Raw genomic sequence first — 23,326 nt, 5'->3', positions numbered from 1 at the left:
CTAATAGTTTTTAGAACATTTCATCATTAAGATAATTTAAATTATGTTATGAATGAATTTTAAAATCAAAATTAAGCTTCAAGCGTCCTTTCCTTAGGAAAAGTGTTGTGAAAACCAGGCCATCTGCTGAGGTGCTACAGTTACATTTGACCCTCAGAATGTGTTTGGCATGCTTTGTTTGAGCTATCTGGTGGATTATAAACCCACAAAACAAGTCACCTTGATCTCTCCCATTAAATAAAAAGTCTCTCAGGGACAAACTTTGACATTAATCAAGGTCTGTGACGTTTCTATCTAAAGACAGTAGAAATAAAACACAGCTTCAGATTCAGTTACAATGAAATATCAGAAGAGCAAGAAGTCTTAAAGCTCTTTTAGTTTGGAAGTATGGCAAACAGTGAATCTCTGGAACAGGGTCAGAATCACTGTTCTGCCATCAACAGCAGCAGCACGCTGATGCAGGGCAACCTCCCTACCCTGACTTTATCTGGAAAAATCCGAGTGACCCTGACTTTCTTCCTTTTCCTACTCTCTACCATCTTCAATGCTTCCTTCTTGTTAAAGCTTCATAAGTGGACTCAAAAGAAAGAGAAAGGGAAAAAATTCTCACGAATGAAGGTGCTTTTAAAACACCTGACCTTAGCCAACCTCCTGGAAACGCTGATCGTCATGCCACTGGATGGAATGTGGAATATTACAGTCCAGTGGTATGCTGGAGAGCTACTCTGCAAAGTCTTCAGCTATCTGAAGCTTTTCTCCATGTACGCCCCAGCCTTCATGATGGCAGTGATCAGCTTGGACCGCACCTTGGCCATCACTAGGCCTCTAACAGTGAAAAACAACAGCAAGCTTGGACAGTCCATGATTGGATTGGCCTGGTTTTTCAGCAGTGTCTTCGCTGGGCCACAGGTAAATCCATTATTGTGAGCATGCTAGGATATGGAGATGGTAAATTTCCTATAAAAAAAAGAAAGTAGAATTCTGGTCAACGGCACTATAGTTTTGTTGTTGTGAGCTTGTATTCTGGAAGTCATAGAATGGAGTTTAATGTTGGCTATACTTTGAGTTATTTATTTGTTTATTTTTATGTGAGAGCAACACCTTGGTATATACCATGCTGGGGTTCAACCCCAAAGCCTCAGTTACTAGGTTCCTATGTTTTACCAACTGAGTCAACTTGCCAGTTGTCTTGGGCAATTTCTTCACCACTCTGTGTTTCAGTGCTTTGATTTATAAAATGGATAGCAGTAATAGGGACATTTCAACAGCACAAGCAAAACTGGGCAAGAAATTCTATTTAAAATGTTAAATAGTGTTTGTTTCAATACTTTCACCATTTTGAATAGTAAGGGCATAGAAATGGGTTGAGGAGCATTTGTTTGCCTGCCTCTTTGCTTGAAGGGGGCTGAAAGGCAAGCTATGAAGAGCAACTAGAGTTTCACTGTAGGGCATGGAAAAATATAAGGTCTCTGAATAAGTCATCTATTTGGATTGAAGTCATTAACTTGGGATACTGATGTAGATGAAGACCTAAACAGAAGGAGAAGTAAGTGAATTTGTGAGTATAACTATACAGTAAGCCCACAATTTCAATTCATTTTTTTACTCTCTTTTTTAAATGACTGTTCCAGAAACTAAAGAGAAAATATTGATTATTTTCATCTAAGAGTATAGCAGAAAGATAGCACTAAATACTTTCCTGTTCTAATAGTATTAAAAAGAAAACATTAGGGCAGGGGTAGATAGCATAGTGGTTATGCAAAGAGATTCTCATGCCTGAGGCTCTGAAGTCCCAGATTCAGTTCCCCACACCACCATAAGCCAGAGCTGAGTAGTACTCTGGGAAGAAAAAAAAAATACATATATATATGGGTCTAGGCGGTGGCACACTTGGAAGAATGCACATATAACTGTGTGCAAAGACCCAGGTTCAAACCCCCTAGGGCCCCAACTGCAAAAGGGAAGCTTCATGAGTAGTTTTAAGGAATTTATTTAAGGGATTTTGACTTTTCCAATGTCATGTGTTTATTTTATCCTGTCTTTCTTTTCATTATATCAGTAGTTCTCTGTTATTTCTCAGGAAAAAAGAGGGCCAGCCCTGTGACTAATGCTATGTATATTTGATGGGGAGGAGAATATAGAGAGGACATGTGATCCATGTTGGGTGTATCTTGTGCTTCACCACACTGTGTACATAAGCCCATTGACAAAAGTGCATCCTGTCATGGCTAATTTACATTGAAAGAAAGAAAAATTGCATTTAATCTTTTCACTTTAATACATGTATTGTTTTTCTATTATTATTACCTGAGAAACTCATATCCTGGTTAATAGAAGAAAATACTAATAAGCTGGTTGTCACAACTCAGATCTTGGGGTCCAAGAGTTTCTGACATTTTTCTAGAATTCAGAATAACCAAAGTTTGCATTGACCACCTTCCTGACTTTTAAATTCAGAAACTAGTTCTATGATGGTTTAAGATGTAGTTTCAGAAGTTTCAACCAAATGAAGCATTGCAATTTATAAAATCTTTGCTAGGGGGAGTCCGGCGGAGGTGCAGTGGGTTAAGCGCACGTGACGCGAATCCCGGTTGAGCCCTGGCTCCCCATCTGCAGGGGAGTCGCTTCAAAAGCAGTGAAGCAGATCTGCAGGTGTCTTTCTCTCTCTAGCTCTGTCTCCCCCTCCTCTCTCCATTTCTCTCTGTCCTATCCAACAACGATGACATCAAGAACAACAATAATAACTACAACAATAAAACAAGGGCAACAAAAAAGGAAAATAAATAAGTATAAAAAAATTAAAAAAAATATTTGCTAGGAGTGGAATTTAAAATGGGGGGGGCATAGAGGAGATAACAAAATGGTTATGCAAAAAACTTTCAAGTCTCAGGCTCCAAAGCCCTCAGGGTTCAGTGTCCACTCAGAAACATAAGCCAATAAGCCACAGATGAGCAGTGCTCTGGTTAAAAAAAAAAAAAAAAAAAAGCTGAGCAGGGATGATAGCATAATAGCTAAGTAAAAGATCCCCATCCTGAGGCTCTGCACAGGTCACAGGTTCAGTCTCCAGCACTACCATAAAGCTGAGCTAAGCAGGGCTCTGACAAACAAAAACAACTATGACTAGAACAGATGTAAGTGGAGCTGCTCTGGTTGAAATCCATTCTTTGCTGGGCCATTCATTAACTCCGGTCATAGTCTTGAAACTGCAGATCTACCTGCAACAAATTGGGAAAAAAAAAAAAAAAGAAGATTTATCTTCTTTTAAAAAAAGCAAATCTTATATAAAAGTTGACTGTTTCAGATTTCTCAGAAGTATACACTCATTCTAACCGGCAAATAAGTATGGACAACTCGCTTCTTTTTTTAAATGTTTATTTATAAAATGGAAATATTGACAAAACTATAGGATAAAAGGGGTACATTTCCACACAATTCCCACCCCCAGAACTCCATATGCAAACCTCTCCCTTGATAGCTTTCTTATTCTTTTTCCCTTTGGTAGTATGGACCCAGGATCATTGTGGGGTGCAGAAGGTGGAAGGTCTGGTTTCTGTAATTGCTTCTCTGCTGAACATGGGCATTGGCAAGTCAATCCATACTCCCATCCTGTCTCTATCTTTCCTTAGTGGGGCAGGGTGACGGTTCCTCGGAGGGAACAAGCCAGCCCGGCTCCCACTTCCCCATCTGGCCTGTTGGCCACCAGGAGACAGACAGAGAACAGGGAACCTCAAGCTATCAGAGACAGGAGCAAGTTCGCTAAGGGGTCTTCCAGTGTACCGTGGCAGCAGACAATAAACAAACCTCCTTAGGGCACCATGGCGGAGGACAGGACACTTCATTGTCTCAGTTACAAGTTTATATAGGGGTAGCTGTGCAGGGGAAGTAGCCAAGCTGGCCAATGAGACCAATATCTCCTTATAAGGGGAAAGAGAGCAAGGCAATGAAAAGGCATGGATGGTGATGCAGGAATGGGGAAATAGAAATTTAAGGAAGGCAAAGCCCACCAGAGGGAGGAGGGGTGAGGTGATGTGGCAAGGCTGACAGGAAGGTTGGAATTCCCACATTACTCTGGCCACATTTCACTCAACCACAAGGCTGGCATGCCAAGGGGAGTCTGATAGACACGCTTCTGGGGGGATCAACCATCCATGCTCAAACATGTTAGACCCACAGCAGAGATCTGGGGAGGCGAAGCTCCAGGACACATGGTGTGGCCATCTGCCCAAAGAAGTCAGGTTGGCATCATGGTAGCATATGGAACCTGGTGGCTGAAAAAGAGTTAAGATATAAAGCAGAGGGAGTCAGGCGGTAGTACAGCGGGTTAAACGCACGTGGCGCAAAATGCAAGGACCAGCATAAGGATCCTAGTTCGAGCCCCCAGCTCCCCACCTGCAGGGGAGTTGCTTCACAGGCGGTGAAGCAGGTCTGCATGTGTCTATCTTTCTCTCCCCTTCTCTGTCTTCCCCTCCTCTCTCCTTTTCTCTCTGTCCTATCCAACAACGATGACATTAACAACAACAATAAAACAACAAGGGCAACAAAAGGGAAAATATTTTTTTAAAAATTTAAAAAAAAGATATAAAGCAGAATGAACAGTTGACTAATCATGAACCTAAAGGCAAGAATATTGCAGATAAATATTTGGGGGTCTCCAATTTGAAACAAGGTTGTAGCTCTATTTTAGGTATATTCCAAGGGGCCCACAACTTTATTAGTTTTTGCTGGGGCCTTACATCTAATATGCAGGTGGATCCAGGTTTTTGTTTGGGGAAATAGTGTCACAGTTGGGAAGAGAACTAGAAAGCTGGATCAGGGAAAAGAGTAGCTCTCAAATATGGGGAAAGTATATAAATACTGTTAACTGTAAACCTCATCGATTTGATCTGGGGACCATATTCAGCACAGGAGCCTGTGTAACCTCTGCATCCCTGTAGGTCTGAGCTCAAATTCTGTGGTCATGGCTAGGAACATACCAGGCTGCACTAATTTCAGGACCCACCTTCCTCGGATAGTAGTTAGAGTATAATGTCCAATCTCCCTTCAGAGAATGGAACATTACCTACCACTGTTGATCCACATTGAGGGCAAGGTCCTATAGGGGCCCACAGAGGGGTTCATTATATGGTTCCTGATGGAGATGACCTGTGACAGTGGAGAGAGGGGTCTGTTAGAGGTCTAGGCCCATCATGTCTGTGTGGGAATCCCAGGGCTCCCTGACTAGGGCCCCAGCTGATGGGGTGGCCTGGGAGTGACTAAAGAGTCATTATTAAAGTATGCCAGTCTCTTGTTACTATTCAGTTTTTGTAATCCTTACTTTGTCTGACAAGGTTATCTTTGGAGTGATTGGGGGATGTGGAATAGGAGGTAGGGGAGGAGGATATCTAGGTCTAAGTAGAAACTGTTTTATTAGGTACTTTGTGGTGTCTTTTTAGGTCTTTCTACTTTCTTGCTGCATTTATTGACTCACTGCAAACTATTGTGCACTTTTGCTTTAAGGTATATATTTTTCCCTAACTTATGGATACATGTACATATACCCTATCACATGGGCCTTGGTCTATATCTAGGTTTTGAGATTTTGTTTAAAAGTGTATTACCCAAAATGGAATTAAGGAGTCCCAAGAGCTAGGAAAGGTCTCACCAGAGTAAAGAAGCTGAAGGGTTGACATTCCACACCTGACATCTCTGGACATAGTCTGAAATGAAACATGCTGAGATGGTACGGACTGCATTGCTCAGGCTGGGATCAGCAGATGCAGTATCAGTTGGTGTGAACTGAGAGAAGCATGCAGGAAAGTGAGCCCCGCCCTAGAGGTTCCAGGCCTGGGACAAATATGGGCTTTATAGAGAAAGGTTCCTGCTGTCTAAGGAGTTAAGAAGGCAATAGATAGTTATTTAGATAGTTATTGGTATAATCAAATTATTTGGCAATTGGGTTAACTTTGAAAATCCCATTGTTGTTAGTATTTGCTGTATCATACAAAACCTCACCATAATTTATGTCCTTTTATGCTATTTTCATATAGCTTTATCTTATAAAGGAACAACACCAGTTGCTTCTATTCTCCCTGGTCTAAGATTTTAGGAGATTTAACATTTCAAAGAACATCATTATTAGAACTGTACTAACAATTTGAGCCCACTGTTAAAATTCAATCTGATTACCAATTTGGAGTTTTAAGTGCTTAGATTGAAGAAACATATACTCAGAGCTATGGTTATGCATTAAAAAGTTTGAGACATTCAATCCATGTTCCTTGGTGGTCTGGGAGGTGGCACAGTGGATAAACCGTTGAATTATCTATCCATTTTCCCCTCTCATTAATTAAATAATGATTTATGAGACTTTAAATTACCTCACAAGGCTAAAAATAGACTTCCCATATGACCCAGTAATTTTTCTCCTAGGAATATATCCTAAGGACTCCATAAGAGACATCCAAAAAGATATGTGTACACCTATGTTCATAGCAGCACAATTTGTAATAGCTAAAACCTGGAAGCAAACCAGGTGCCCAATAACAGATGAATGGCTGAGAAAGCTGTGGTATATATACACAATGAAATACTATGCAGCTATTAAAACAATGAACCCACCTTCTCTGATCCATCTTGAATGGAGCTAAAAGGAATTATGTTAGGTGAACTAAGTCAGAAAAACAAAGATGAGTATGGGATGATCCCATTCATAAACAGTAGTTGAGAAAGAAGAAGAGAAAGGGAAACTCAAAGCAGAACCTGGCTGAGTTTGGAGTGTGGCACCAAAGTAAAAATCTCTGGAGCGAGGGTGAGGGCAGATGTTCAGCTTCATGGGCGGGGGATGTAGGGGGGTGGCACACAGACCTTTGGTGGTGGGAATGGTGTTACTATACACTCCCATTAACTTATAGTCTCATAAATCAGATTCTTCTTCTCCTTTTGCCTCCAGGGTTATCACTGTGGCTTGGTGGAATCCACTGCTCCTGGAAGCTATTTTTTTCCTTTTGTTGCCTTAGTTGTTTATCCTTGCTGTTGTTGGATAGGACAGAGAGAAATCAAGAGAGATGGGGAAGATAGAGAGGAAGAGACAAATACAAGAGTCTGCAGACCTGCTTCACTGCTTATGAGGCTACCCTCCTGTAGGTTAGGAGCCTGGGGCTAGAACCAGGATCTTAGGCTGGTCCTTGCGCTTTGCGCATTGTGCACTTAACCCACTGCAGTACTGCCTGGCCCCCGGCAACTTGCTTCTTAATTATCAAGTTGTCATTCTCACTCTAAAGGCCACATGCATCAGTGAATAATAATTTAAGTTTTGAATGTATCCCTGCATAGCAACTCCCAAGACAGTAATCCTATGACTCTTTATGTCTTATTTGACCACATAACTCTAAATACCCAGGCTATTGGGAACTCAGGAGCCACAGCAGATCCTGATAAAATCCCAAGGCAAGCACTGTAATTAAACAATAAGGAATCACCTGATCTTAAGGATTTCTCTGTTTATTGGGACACAGTGTGGGGTGATCTTCTTGGTTTCTGTCAGCAAAGACTGCTAACCAGGGATGAGTCCTCTCCGGACATACATAGGGAGATATTTTTGGCAGGTGATGGTTCCACTAATTATTTCTTTTCTCTTCTTTTTTAATTTATTTACTTAGTTGCTGCTAAGGTTATTACTGGGGTTTGGTGCCCTGTACTATGAATCCATTGCTTCTGGTGGCCTTTTTTTTTCCAATTATTTCTCTCTCTCTCTCTCTCTCTCTCTCTCTGTTTCTTTATAGTGACAGAAATTGGGAGGAAAAGAAGGTAGAGATGAAGAAAGACAGAGAAAGACACCTACAGCTCTGCTTCACTATTCATGAAGAAGCTTCCCCCTTTGTATTTGGGAACTGGGGCCTTGAACTAGGGTTCTGCTACATGGTAACGTGCACTCTACAGAAGGCACAATAACCCAGGCCCCATCATTTGTTTAAAAAAAACAAAGGATTTATTTTTATGAGAAAGAGAGAGAGAAGAGAACTGCTCAGTTCTGCCAACTGGCAGTGCAGTGATTAAACTAGAAGGCATCATTTCTAAATGTGGGATAAGAGAGAACAGGAAAATGAATCAATAAAGGAAGAAGGAACAAAGGAAGGAGGGGATAAGAGAAAAAAAATAGGCATAACTTGAGAGATCTGATTTTAGACCCTTTGTGGTTAGGCTGGTAAGTGCATGTTGAAAGGAAAACATTTCTGAACTAGGTGTGCCCACATCTAATTAAGAAATCATCTGGTTTTCAGCGTCAGTCATCTAAGACCACAGGAATTCCAGAGTAGCATTATTTGCAGAGAGTCCATGCCACTAGCTTATCTGTGCTAATGTGGATTATTACATATTGACATCTCTTAAATTGCATAGTTACCCTAAGCCTGCGGGCAAGATAGGTGAGCTATCCTGTAGTCAGTCTTTGGTGTAGGGATGTGTGGTCTAAGGATGTGTGGTAACTTGCCTTGACACACAGAAGATTTACAGAGCTAGAATGAACTACTGAACTTGACTAGAAGCTTAAGTTCAATAAATATTCATGTCATGTGTTCAGTATGTCAAGAATTATACATAGGAATAGCATACAAACAACTTAAGTGGAAACAATGATGATGGAAAATAGTAGTTACTAAGGAGAGAGAGAGTTGTCAGAAATTGTGCTAAATGTTTTTGCATGCATTATTCCGGGGAAAGTTCCAACAACCTTTTAGGTCAAATACAATAATTATCTTATTTAACTCAAAAATAAACTAAGGTTAAGAGTGCTATTAACGGGGAGTCGGACGGTAGCACAGTGGGTTAAGTGCACATGGCGCTAAGCACATGGAACAACTAAGGATACCAGTTCGAGCCCCCGGCTCCCCACCTGTAGGGGAGTCACTTCACAAGCAGTGAAGCAGATCTGAAGGTGTCTGTCTTTCTCTCCCACTCTCTGTCTTCCCCTCCTCTCTCCATTTCTCTCTGTCCTACCCAACAATAATAATAATAATAACAATAATAATAATAATAAAACCAAGGGCAACAAAAAGGAAAATAAAGAAATATAAAAAAAATTTTTTTTAATTTTCAAAGAGTGCTATTAACATGCCAAAGATGAATCTAATGCCAGGGCTTTGACTACTACACTATAGCACACTGTACAATTTAGTTTCCCTTTTTTTTTTTCTTTTTTTAATATGTATTTACTTATTTCCTTTTTGTTGTCCTTGCTGTTTTTACTGTTATTGTAGTTATTACTGTTGTTGATATCATCATTGTTGGATAGGACAGAGAGAAATGAAGAGAGGAGGGGAAGACAGAGAGGGGTAAAGAAAGACAGACACCTACAGACCTGCTTCACCGCCTGTGAAATGACTCCCCTGCAGGTGGGGAGCCGGGGCTTGAACCGGGATCCTTGGGCTGGTCCTTGCGCTTTGCACCAAGTGCACTTAACCCACTGTGCTACCGCCCAACTCCCTTAGTTTCCTTTTTTTACTGTAGGAAGTCAGAGAGTGAAAAGACAGTAGACTCTTTAAGTTGAGTCTATTGATATATGGTTAAGAAATATTGGGAAATATATATACGTATACTATTCATAGGGAAATATATATGGGAATACGTACTGATAAATTGTGAGCTTCAAAATGTTTTATTATGATAATGGATGTGATTTATCTAGTAATAACTGAATGTCAGGATACCTGTGGTCAGTGCTTTGCAATACCAACTTGACAAGTTGTCATGCCAGTTCATAAAGGTAGACGGCATTATTATCTCCATTTTATAGAAAGGATACTGAATTGCCTCATCTGAAAGATAATTATCTGTGGAAAACATTAGATAATGGCATGATTACTGTGGGGTCAGTTGAGGATTAAAATAATATTCTCAAAGGGAATGGAGATCTGCAATGGACAGTGAAGAAGTTAAACAGATTGCTCTTGTCTACAGAAAAAATAAAGAAAACACTGATAATACTATGGCCAGGGATAAAAGAAGAGACACACAAAAAAGTTAACAGAATACCATCCAAGGATGAAACAACCACTGGGAGTAAAATGTATCCCTAAATTAATCCTTTAAGTAAACCTGGCCTTGGAGCACATGATGAGCCAAACCAAATCTACAACAAAGTATGGTAAAGGAAGGCTTTGAATCTCCATAATGCTTTACTATATCTGTCTTTTCAAGCTTGTCACAGTCTTCCTTTGCCTTACAAGTGTCATATACAGGCTATATCGACCCTTCTAAATATTTAATTGCTGGATAGCAGTGTATATCTGGTTCATCTTCTATGACAGAGGTCTTTGAGCAAAGGATTGCTTTAAAATTAAGCTTCTGGAGATGAGGTGATGCATAATGATTATATAAAAAAGACTTTCATGTCTGAGGCACTGGAAGGCCCAGGCTCAATTCCCATAAGCCAGAGCTGAGCAGTGCTCTGGTAAATTAAAACAAGTAAATAAATAGTGGTGAAATTCCAGAAACAACAAACAAAAAAATTTTCATCCACACAAATTAAAGAAAAAAATTTCTTAAATCTATTAAAAAAGATAATAACGGGGAGTCAGGTGGTAGCGCAGCGGGTTAAATTCAGGTGGAGCAGAGCGCAAGGATCCTCGTAAGGATCTCGATTCGAGCCCACCGCTCCCCACCTGCAGGGGAGTCCCTTCACAGGCAGTGAAGCAGGTCTGCAGGTGTCTTTCTCTTTCCCTCTCTGTCTTCCCCTCCTCTCTCGATTTCTCTGTGTCCTATCCAACAACGACAACAACAAAAATAACTACAACAATAAAACAACATGGGCAACAAAAGGGAATAAAAATAAGTAAATATTTTTAAAGCAAAGATAACAACATAAATCAAATCATAGTACAGGTCCCATCCCCTACCATCAAAAGACAATGTATCTGTGAAAATGTCTGTCAGACAAGATAGGATAAAACAAAGAAGCAATTGCTACTAACTTATCAGAGAATAAAAATGTTGAACATTTTGGGACCAACAAAAAAAAATAATAATCTATAAAGGCATACCAAATAATACATAAAACCCACAACAACACTAACCTATAGTAAAAGTATGGAAGTTATTAGTTCACAATCTCTACCCAACAGTTCCTAGGGAAGGAATCTTGACAGTGCCACTCTGGCAGTTCAGGGTGTCTCCATCTTTGGAAATGCTGTCAGAAAACATTTTTTTTTAACTCAAAGCAAAAATATCCTGATTAACAAAAGCAGTTACTAATGGAGGTCCTTCATAATAGTGAGGTATTATAACTTGAACTTTCAAAAAAGCAGTTACATTAGACTCAAAGTCACTTCATGAAATTTTCGTCACTGTGCCTCAAAACCGTGAAATAGTAAAGTGAAAGTGTGACATAGCACAGATCAGGAAGTAGAACTTGGATCATCTGGTCTCAAGTTCACTCAGAAAGGAGGGGCAACAGAGGTTAAAATTTAAAAGAAATATGAGGCTTCCTGGTTTTATATGAGTAAACCTTCCAAAGCTTCAACTGATGACATTTGCCAGGTCAAATTCAGAAGTAAATTTTAAATAAATTCAATTACAAATAATTATGAAAACCTAAAAAGTGACTTTGTAAAGTGGGAAAAGTTTGGTCTGAATCATAGGATTGAAAGTGTTTTGAGTTTCTAGATTTCAAAATTGACGATGTGTACCTTGGGCACCCTCTAGTGGAGTACTTTTTAAATTACTTGTCGAAGCTGTATATTCCAGCCTTTAGGTTCATGATGTTTCTTTCAACAATTTGTTTGGCTTTGTATGTTAACTCTCTTTTCAGCCACCAGATTCCAGATGCTAGCATGATGCCAATGTGTCCAGGAGCTCCACTTCCCCGGAGCTCCACCCTACTAGGGAAAGAGAGACAGGCTGGGAGTATGGATCGACCTGTCAATACCCATGTTCAGCAGGGAAGCAATTACAGAAGCCAGACCTTCCACCTTCTGCATCCCACAATGACCTTGGGTCCATACTCCCAGAGGAGGGTTAAAGAATAGGAAAGCTATCAAGGGAGGTGCTGGGTTACAGAGTTCTGGTGGCAGGAATTGTGTGGATCTGTACCCCTCTTATCCTATGGTTTTGTCAATGTTTCCTTCTTATAAATAAAAAAATAAATAAATAAAAATAAAACTAATAGACAAACAAAAAAATAAAGACCAGAAACTAAAAATCAACAGTACTGTAAGTTTTAAAAACCTCAAAAGCTTTGTATGTCTGTGTATATTTCATATTTGCATTTACTTCATTAAATTTTTATTTTATTTTTCGATGTATTTCCTAGTTGGGTTTTTACAGAAATGAGACTTTTTCCTCTGTTCTTTCATTTGTCTAACAATTTGTACCAGCTTGGACTTGTGAGTCTTAAGAGTTTATCATCCTTGTTTATCTGGGATTTTATTTAATATTTTCAGCTATGCCAAAGGCCTGTGGGAAACACTTTAATTTTATAAGCAGGAACTTGAGGTCTTCTGACATGCTTATCTTTTGAGTACTTCCTGTCTTTTTGACACAACAAGCTGTTCCAAACATACTGTGCTGCTCCTACCTCAGCATTGGAATCACACTTTCTCCAGTGGCCTCTGGTTCCTTTTGCTAAAAACCAACAAACCTCTATTAAGAAACAAAGTTTAAGCACAATAGTGCTACAGGTGTTTGTTGCTACCAGGATGTCATTGTTCCTTAACACTCTCAAAAGACAGAGCTAGCAAACACATATATAAACACATATATGCACATGTACATTTGTATAAGTCAACATAGCTCCATGTACAGAGAGTCTTCTACTCTTTTTTAGGATTGTATAGCACTTTATTGTGCGGCCTATCATGGATTCTCTAGCTACTGTTCTATGAGTTGGTATTAAGGTTATTTTCAGTTATGAATGATATATCAATGAATGGCCTTGTTGATCTATTTCCATAAATGGGAGTGTGTATTTCTGGACCTGGCATTATTGAGTCAAGGTAAATGTTTACGTAGTTATGCAAGTTATTATGAATACCCTCTCCATTTTACATTCCCACTAACAATGCATAAGAATTCCTGTTTTGCCAGTCTTTTCCTGAGTATATGTTACTATTGACAACATTTTTAATTTTTCAGTTTTTACAGTGAAATTTTTTTGATAGTGTAATCTTGCTAGTGTCCTGAAGAGCAGGACATTTTTCTTTAGGTTGGACAATTCTTCATATATTTAATCGTCACTATTCTATCACTTAGAAAAAAAAACTATTCAGGGGCCAGATGGTAGCGCATAGTAAGTACACATAGTAATAAGCACAAGGATCCCCGCAGGGATCCGAATTCAGACCCAGCTCCCCATCTGCAGGGGGGACACTTCACAAGCAGTGAAGCAGGTCTACAGGTGTCTCTCTGGCTCTCTCCTTCTCTGTCTTCCCCTACTCTCTCAATTTCTCTCTGTCCTATCCAACTAAAGAAAAAAATGAAAAACAAGATCAGAAGAGAAAACACAAGTAGAACCTGAACTGGAATTGGCATATTGCACCAAAGTAAAAGACTCTGGGGTGGGGGTGGGGGAGAATACAGGTCCAAGAAGATGACAGAGGTCCTAGTGGGTGTTGTATTGTTATATGGAAAACTGAGAAATGTTATGTACAAACTTTTGTATTTACTGTTGAATGTAAAACATTAATTCCCCAATAAAGAAATTTAAAAAGGGTAACAAAAGGGAATAAATAAATAAGTATAAAATTTTAAAAAGCAAAAAAAAACCAAACACTTGTGACCTTAATCGTTCCATTAAAGACCATCTATTAGCTTTCTTTAAAAAAAAAAAAAATTAAGATCTGGGATCGGCATGGAACAGAGGACAGAGAGAAATGGAGAGAGGATGGGAAGACAGAGAAGGGGAGAAAGATAGACACCTGCAGTCCTGCTTCACTGCTTGTGAAGCAACTTCCCTGCAGGTGGGGAGCCAGGGGCTCAGACCGGGATCCTTATGCCAGTCCTTGCGTTTTGCGCCACGTGCACCCAACCCACTGCGCTACCGCCCGACTCCTAAAAATAGTTTTCTAGGTGTAACTAGATATAAAATTCAGATGTGAAGCTTTAATTTAAAATGTTAGTATAATTTCCAAAAACAAATACATGGATTCTATAAGATCACCCACACATATCTGAAGTAAACATCCACCTATCCACTTTTCAAAGAAATACTAAAGGTATCAATAGCAAGGAGTGTATAGGATCTGATAGAATATAGAAGAAAACATAAAATGCTGCCTGGAATATCACTAGCCCACCTGCAGGTTAGCTGTCGGGCACTGGCAAAAATTATAAAGTCATGAGCCCCTTGGAATATACCTAAAATAGACTTCCTAGCTTTTTCCATAATAGAGAGCCCAAATCTCATCTGCTATATTCTTAACCTTTAGGTTCCTGATTATGAAATAATTAGTTTTGCTTTATATCTTAATGCTTTTTCAGCCACCAAGTTGCAGATGCTACCATGACACCAACCTGACTTCCCTGGGCAAATGACCTCACCAATATGTCCTGGAACCCATCTCTCCAGACCCCTGCCCCACTAAGGAAAGATAGAGATAGGCTAGGAGTATGGATCAACCTGCCAAAGCCATGTCCAGCGAAGAAGCAATTACAGAAGCCAGACCCCCCCACCTTCTGCACCCCATGATAATCCTGGATCCATACTTCTCAAGGAATAGAGGATAGGGAACTTTGCAATGGAGGGGGTGGAATACTGAACTCTGGTGGTGGGAATTGTATGGAAATGTACTCTTCTTGTCCTACAATCTTGTCAATCATTATTAAATCAATTTTAGAAATGATGTCTGGAAAAAAAGTAGCACCTCCTTTAATTTTTTTTCTCTCTCTCTCCTATACAGTTATACATCTTTAGAATGATCCATGTAGCGGATGGTTCTGGGCAGACAGAAGGTTTCTCTCAATGTGTAACCCACTGCAGCTTCCCACAATGGTGGCATCAAGCTTTTTATAACCTTTTCACCTTCAGCTGCCTCTTCATCATCCCTCTTCTCATCATGTTGATCTGCAATATAAAAATCATCTTTACTCTGACACAAGTCCTTCATCAGAATTCCCACAGTATGTATTCCTCAGATTTGGTGTTAATTGTGAATAAACAGTTTTAGAAGAGCATGTGGCAGATACTGTTCTAAGAAGTTTTTACATATGCTAATTCATGTAATATTCATAATCACCTGAATAGGTAATACTTTCATTATATTTTTGTTATCTTTCAATTTAAAATGAGGTGATTTACTATATCCTGACAGGCTAAATTCGCATTGTGGAACTAAAGATGAAAAGGCCATTGGCACATTCACTCAGGATGAGCGCAGACAAATTGTTCCTGCTGGGCCTGTAGGACTCAATGTCGTACATCTGATTTCTAGAATATCACAAAATATGACCCATTTTATTTTTGTAGTAAAGCCAGTCTTCTAACACCTACTCTTTTCTCAAATAGAATTACACTTGAATCAATCCAAGAACAACATACCAAGAGCTCGGCTGAGGACACTGAGGATGACAGTTGCATTTGCCATATCATTTACTGTCTGCTGGACCCCTTACTATGTCCTAGGAATTTGGTACTGGTTTGATCCTGAAATGTTAAACAAGGTGTCTGATCCAGTCAATCATTTTTTCTTTCTTTTTGCTTTATTAAACCCATGCTTTGATCCACTCATCTATGGGTATTTCTCTGTGTAATTAGTAGTCTCATAAAAGAAGCCATGCAAAATAGAGCTAGTTAATGAATGTTCCCATTTGGGAATGATAGACACAAAGGTTACAGCACAGTTACATTAAAACACAGGGTTCAAGGTTGCCACCCTATTATTTTTTTTTTAAATCACTTTGTTAGAGATTTGATTGAAAGGTTTAAAAAAAAAGCTTAAGGAGATATTATGTAATATTTACCATTAATCATAAATTTCTAAATTAATCTCTGTACTCTTTGAGCTATATACATGGGTTTCTTATCACTTTCTCCTTGTATAATGACATAGAAATATTTAAAAGAGCTGAGTCAATGAGATGCCAAAGAGTAAGTAAAGTTTAGGAATCACATCACAATCTTAATGGAGCATATTTTAGAGAATTATTTTTCCAAAAGAATTTGTTCATTATTATCTTGAACCAAAGTTGAAGGACAATATTTCCTGTGTCCATAAGATAGTTTCTTCTAGTAGTTAAAAAAAATGTAATGAATCTTATTTTTCCTTCACCTTCAAAGCATTCTTTGATTTGGAATATTAAGCAACCCACTTAGTTTCCATTCCACCACTTTGCCAAGACTTATACATGGTTTCCTTCATCCTGTTCTTTACCTGATAAAAGTTATGACTTGCCTCTGTTTAAAGGAGATCTTTAGAGGGTCACAATGTGGACAGGTAGAACATTTCTCTAGGCTATGTAGTCTATAGAGTTTGTGGTAATTAACTATAGTAATAGTAAATGGTCTTAAAATTAAGAAAAAAGATCTATGCTGGTTATATCTCATAAATAACATCCTATCTGTGTTAATACGAGGTCTTTATCTTCTCATATTACTAAATCTGTAAGCTACAAATCACTAAGGAGAATTGATTTAGAAATAAATATCTGGAGCTGAGGAGGCAATGTAATGGTTATGCAAAAACTTTCATACCTGAGGCTATGAGGTCCCAGGTTCAATCTCTAGCACCACTACAAGCCAAAGCTGAGTAGTACTAGGGGGTCTCTCTTAGTCTCCATATCTCACTAAAGTAAAACAAATTAAAATTTTAATAAATGCACAAGTAAAAAATATTTACTATCTAAAAATAACTCTGAATATTATACTTTCCAAACTCATAGTTACAATAAGTCAGCAAATTATTGGGAAAAAAAAACCCTCTGTAAGTATGTAACTAACATCTGATTTTGACATTGCATGGTATATGCACACAAGAACTTTTATAATTCATGCCTCTTGTCACCCATTCCATGAAAAGGGGGGAAAGATGAAAACAATGACTTAAATATCCACTGAATGAGAGAATTTTTTTTGGACTTATTTCTTTATATTTTACATATGAATGAAGTTATTTCATTTCAAATTACAATATTTGTCTTTCTACTCCTGATTTATTTCATTTAACATAGTTTCCTCAAAGTCCACTCATCACAATAGACAAGATGTCAGGTTTTGTTATTCATTCATTCATTCCATTCATTCCTGCAATGGTTCTACTATTCCTAATGGACTCTTCTTTTTGTTTTAGGATCATTTGTTTGTTTTTTTCTCTTCTAGATAGAGATAAATAAACAAAGAGAGAGACACACACAATACCACTTTACTGCTTGTGAAGCATCCTGTGTACAGATGCTTCCTTATGATGGCCAGGGGTTAAAGCCCTGGTCTTAGTTTATGCACAGTGTGCACTCTACCAGATAAGCCATTTCCCAACTTCTCGGCTATTTTTAATAGCTGAGTGGTATTTCAGTACGTATTTTTTGTCTAGTTATCCATCAATGAGTATTTAGCTTGTTTTCATATCTTGGCTATTTTGAAAAGCAGAACTGGGCTACAGAGGGTAAGGGACAGCTCTGTCTAAGATATGTGCCTGGCTATGCACTCAACCTGATATTTGAGCCCAGGCACCAAGTGTACTATCTCAACACCAGGGGGAGCTATGGTGCTATGGTGTCTCTCCTTCCTGTCAGAAGTAAAAAATAATGGGAAAAGTCTGCCTAGGATGGAGAAATTACACATGAATTAATATTTGGCATACAGATGGCTGGTTTTTCTAGACTTAATGCTAAATATTTATTTAAAAGGGTGCCCTGAGAAAGCAAAGTGAAAAATTATGGCCTATATCTTGAATTCAATTCCTTAGTTAAATATTCAGACTCAGTGTGTGTAAGTTCTGTAAGACTATAAAAATGCCTAGGCAGAAAGAGAGAAAGTCATTTCACTCAAAAGTTGTTTTTCCCAAAAATTGTTCTCACTACTTCAAATACGAGGTATAATTTAAGGGCTTTATTAAATATATGTTCAGTGACTATATCTCAACTTGACTCATATGTTTTAAGAAACTGCTCTACTTAGGTATGGGCTTGGGCTTTTTAAAAATACATTAAAGGGCTATTTAAAAACAATGCATGGATCTTTAACTTATGGTCCATGTGGAAAACTATATTTCAGTGCAACTGTTTCTTTTTTAAAAAAAGATTTTACTTTATTTCACAAGAAAAACAGAGAGAGAGTAAGAAAAAGGGCCACTCCAGCATATGATTCCAGGAGTCAATCTTGGGACCTCATGTTTACAAGTCCAAAGCTCTAGACACTGCAAATTCCTGGACTATGTGATTTTCTGTTCTCCATTATTCCTATCTACTTTATTTTGTGCACTTCAAAACTTTGCCCTAACACTTCTATACAGCTGATGGAAGTGTACATTGGTCCTTCCATTGTGGAAAACAGTCTAGAGATTTCTCAGAGCACTTGAAATAGACCTATGCTATGACACAGCAATTTCTTTCCTAGGGATTTACCCAAAGGAAACAAAAGTGCCTATCTGAAGAGATCTGTGTAGGCCTATGTTCATAGCAGCACAATTTATTATAGAAAAAACCTGGAAGCAACCCAGATGTCCAATGACAGATGAATGGCTATAAAACTGTGATATATATATGTGTGTGTGTGTGTGTGTGTGTGTGTGTATGACAGAATACTACTCAGCTGTTAAAAATGGCACCACTGTGCTCGCTTCGGCAGCACATATACTAAAATTGACAATGCTGTCGCCTTTGAGTCATTTTGGGTGGAACTTGAAAACATCATGTTAAGTGAGATAAGCCAAAAAGAGAAGGATAAATATTAAATGATCTCATTTATGAGTGGGACATAAGAAATAGGGGCAGGGAAAGAGAACACAAAATGAAACATGGACTGGGCATGTATATTGCATCAAAGCAAAGGACTTGGGAGAAGGAGAGTCAGGGGTCAAAGAGAACTGTGCGGTGCTGGTGTATAATGAAATTGTACTCATATGAGGTTGAGGGTGCAAAGGAACCCTGTTGCACTGCTGGTGATGATGTAAATTAGCCCAACCCCTGTGGAGAGTAGTCTGGAGAACTCTCAGAAGGCTAGAAGTGGACCTACCCTATGTCCCTGAAATTCCTCTCCTGGGAATATATCCCAATGAACCAAACACACCCATCCAAAAAGATTTGTGTATACCTATTTATAGCAGCACAAAACCCATTGTAGCCAAAACCTAGAAACAACCTAGGTGTCCAACAACAGATAAGTAGATGAGTAAGTTGTGGTATGTATACACAATGGATATAACTCAGTTATTAAAAATGGTGATTTCACTTTCTTCACATCATCTTGGATGGAGCTTGAATGAATAATCTTAAGTGAGATCAGCCAGAAATAAATGGAAGAATATGAGATGACCTCACTCCTAGAAATTGAAAAATAACAACAGAAGAGAAAACACAAAGCAGAAGTTGAACTGGGTTTGGTGTATTGTACTCTGGGTTTGAGGGGAGGGTTGAGGTCCTGGAACATGATGACAGAGGAGGACCTAGAGGGGGTGAATTTTATGTGGAAAACTGAGAAATGTTACACACGTACAAACTACTGTATTTCATTGTTGACTGTAACCCATCAATCCCCCAATAAAGAAATTTTTAAAATAAATTATACTGATGTATCAATGACTGTAAAGCATTAACCTCCTCACTAAAAGAAATAAAAATAAAACATTTACCTATGTTTGATATGTTCCTATGGATACATAACTTTAATAATTTTTGCCTGAACTTGATAGCTAATATGGAGATGGATTAAAAATATTGTCTGGGAAGATGGTGTCAGAGTTGATAATAGGACTGCAAAGCTGAATTAAGGCAGAGAGTAGCTCCCAAACTTGAAGAAAGTATATAAATACAATTAACTATTTACTCCATTTATAGGGCCTATTTACATTCATATTTAGCTCAAGGGCCTGTATAACCTCTGAATCCCTATCAGTCTGAGCTCACAGTCCATGGTCACAGATGGGAACATTTTAGGCTGCACTCATTTCAAGACCCATCTTCCTCTAGTGGCAAAGTAGGTTGATAAGCCAAAAAGAGAAGGATAAATACTAAATGATCTCATTTTTGAGTGGGACATAAGAAATAGGGGCAGGGAAAGAGAACACAAAATGAAACATGGACTGGGCATGGTATTATTGCATCAAAGCAAAGGACTTGGGAGAAGGAGAGAGTCAGGTCAAAGAGAACAGTGCAGTCTTGGTGTATAATGAGATTGTACTCATATGAGGTTGTGGGGACAAAGGAACCCTGTTGTACTGCTGGTGATGATGTAAATTAGCCCAACCCCTGTGGAGAGCAGTCTGGAGAACTCTCAGAAGGCTAGAAGTCCCTACCATTGCTACATTATAGAGATGACAAGTTCCTGGAGAGGACCACAGGAGGGCTTATGATAACACTCCTGATGGAAGTGACCAGTGATGATGGAAAGCTGGATCTGTTAGAGGTCTGTGCCCATAGTATCTATGTGGGAATTCAAGGATTCTATCACTAGGGTCCTAGATGATGGCTTGATCTGGTATTGACCAAAAAGGCTATCATTAAGTGAGACATTCTCTTGCCTTTATCCAGCTTTTGTAGTCCCTTCTTTATTTGACAAGGTTAGACTTTCGCTCAGTTGTTAAAGTATTGAATGTCATTTGTTGTATCAAACTGGTATTAGGTTTATGGGGTCTACCCTCAAGTTATGGAGGAAATAACACCTAGGATCTTAGTGAGGACTATGTTAACCTGAAGTTATATTGCATTTAGTTGTTTGATGATTTTAATAAAAGTGCCATAGGGACAATAATTGTCCTTTAGTATATATTTTCTTTTTGCCAGAATATCTCTTGGCCAACTGTACACAGTGTTTCTTCTAAAGATTATTGAGGGGTGACAATAATGCTGATGCTGTCCTTGATTAGATTTAAGTCATTTTGGCACAAAATAATAACAGCTTCTACTCCAATCCAGGGATAAAACTGCAGAGAGAAGGTTTGTAGACACATTCCAAAGCTGTTACAACTTTATGGCTAAAGCAGGAAATTGCACTCTGGAGACATTTTTTGCAGCAAAGTCCTAATAAAGACCCCTTTTACATATAGCTTGCTTTTGTTTATTTTTTGAGCCTGTCAAAACACTGTTTCATTTTTATTTCCCCTAAACATACACTTCTTCTAGTTTTAGAATAAGCCTATTTTTCCTTTGTTTGGTGAGGCACCTCATGGTTCTAGAATGTGACTGCCCGAGAGTGTGAGAGAGATACCACAACACCAAAGCTTCCCACAGTCCAGTGAGGATCCTGCTGGAGCCAAGTCCTTGTAATTTTAATGCCTCCATTTACTCACATGGGTTGTAACCTGTGTCAGAATGTTCTAACTTGAAGCAACTTGACTGTTCTTTCTTCCTCCCTCAATTTCCTCCTTCTCATTTCCTGACCCTATAGAAGCACATTTTCCTTGTTCCTCAGTAGAACAGATTTGAATCTTTGCTTTCCCATACACTCTTTAGCCAATAAATCCTGTCTCCTCTTTCTTTCTTTCGCTTGGTGCCTGCACTATAAATCCACTGCTCATGGCAGCCATCTCTCCCTCCCCCCCGACATTGTTGTTGTTGCTGCTATTGTTGTATTACTGGGTATAACAGAGAGAAATTGAGAGAGGAGAGGAAGACAGCGGGAGAGAAAGACACTTGCAGACTTGCTTCACCACTTGTGAAACAACCCTCTGCAGGTGGGGAGCCAGAGACTCGAACCTGGATCCTCCTGCCTGTCCTTATGCTTCACACTACGTGTGCTACTGCCCAGCCCCATATCTCTTTTCTATGACCAATGCTTCTATGTTTGCTTTCAGTTGTGAGTTGAATACCTGAGTTGTAGTTGTAGAGATATTCCTGACCATGTTCTTTTTTTATTTATTTTTTACTGGACAGAGACAGAGAGAAATTGAGAAGGATGGGGAGATAGGGAGTGAGACACCTGTAACACTGATTGAAGCTTTCCCACTGTAGGAGGGGATTGGGGGCTTGAACCAAAGTACCTGAGCATTATAACATGTATGCTCTATCATGTGTGCCACCACCTGGCACCACTGGCCAAATTCTTATTTAGATTTTAAAGTCCTCTTGCAAGTTTACATAGGTTAATTTTTGTAGGTGGAAGCCTACCATTTCATTGTTACCTCTCAACTTCTAGAAGACATTCCCATTCCTTTCTATAAGGTTGTTTCCCTTTTTAAAGCCAGCAGTGGAAAATCTCTTGTTGTCGGATTTTCAGGCAGAGATACTGAGGCTTTAATGCAGGTAACACTGCTTATTATGCCCGCAGAACAGCCGGACTCTTTTCGAAAAAGACTGGACCCTGAGCACAATAGTGCTTGCCCTTTTATACAGTTATCAGTCTTCCCATAATAACTCATAGCAACAAGCTTAACAGGTTATTATTATTTTCTTTTTTGGATACAGTGAGACAAATTGTTTGGGTTATCAGCAGACTCTTGGACAGAAGTAGCAGATGCTGAGGTCACCAACCAAGGCCACTTTGATGACACAGTAGAAAGCCGTTTATGCTGGGAGGAGGGGAAAGATGGGCACTAACTGCAATCTTTTTCAACTAGGAAGTTAACCCTTGTTTTTCACTTTATAAGTTAATTCTTGCTTGCCTCACTCTCTCAAACCAAATAGCCCCTTACAACTCAAAACTTTCCCTAAGAAAAATTGTTGCCAGGATTCAAACACTCCAAAATTGGTTGATTTCTTGTTTACATAAAGAAGGAGGAGGAGGAGATGATATATATATGATATATCCTTGTTGTTTTTCTTTATTGTTGTAGTTATTATTTTTGTTGTTACTGATGTCGTCATTGTTGGATAAAACAGAGAGAAATGGAGAGAGAAGGGGAAGACCGAGAGGGGGAGAGAAACATAAACACCTGCAGTCCTGCTTCACCACCTGTGAAGCGACTCCCCTGCAGGTGGGGAGCCGGGGTCTCAAACCAGGAAGCATAATTGTTTTTCAACCACACTTGCATGCTTGAGACACCAAAGGTCTTAGTTTTTATCCCCAGCACCACCATAATCCAGAACTGATCAGTACTCGGGTTAAAAAATAAATGAAATAAATCACAAAAGGGTTAGGCAGTGGTGCTCTGGGTTGAGTGCACACGTTACCATGGTCAAGGACCTAGATTCAAGTTCTCCTCGTCCCTGTCCCTAACTATAAGGGAGAAGCTTTATGAGTAGTGAAGCAAAGCTGTAGGTATCTCTCTAT

The 23,326-nt window shown here is 39.0% G+C and overlaps 1 protein-coding gene across 2 annotated transcripts; it reads left to right on the top strand.

Annotated features, from left to right (window-relative positions):
* Positions 1 to 387: 387 nt before the first annotated feature.
* Positions 388 to 15,717, top strand: GNRHR (gonadotropin releasing hormone receptor). Of its 2 annotated transcripts, none has more exons than XM_007530333.1 (3): positions 388 to 909; positions 14,868 to 15,087; positions 15,473 to 15,717. In XM_007530333.1, exons 1-3 carry the CDS (start codon positions 388 to 390, stop codon positions 15,715 to 15,717), a joined length of 987 nt encoding a protein of 328 aa, XP_007530395.1. The 2 variants fall into 2 exon arrangements, with proteins under 2 accessions (XP_007530395.1, XP_007530396.1); XM_007530334.2 differs by having other exon boundaries at positions 14,996 to 15,087; positions 15,473 to 15,694.
* Positions 15,718 to 23,326: the final 7,609 nt, after the last annotated feature.

This window comes from Erinaceus europaeus, chromosome 3, assembly GCF_950295315.1.
Source record: "Erinaceus europaeus chromosome 3, mEriEur2.1, whole genome shotgun sequence".
Lineage (NCBI taxonomy): Eukaryota > Metazoa > Chordata > Mammalia > Eulipotyphla > Erinaceidae > Erinaceus > Erinaceus europaeus.
This window is presented reverse-complemented; position numbering and strand designations above follow the sequence as displayed.

Coding starts and splice junctions, on each gene's coding strand:
- GNRHR (XM_007530333.1), top strand. CDS start 388: ATGGCAAACAGTGAATCTCTGGAACAGGGTCAGAATCACTGTTCTGCC. Junction 910..14,867: donor GTGTCTTCGCTGGGCCACAG/GTAAATCCATTA, acceptor TCTCCTATACAG/TTATACATCTTTAGAATGAT. Junction 15,088..15,472: donor CCTTCATCAGAATTCCCACA/GTATGTATTCCT, acceptor TTTCTCAAATAG/AATTACACTTGAATCAATCC.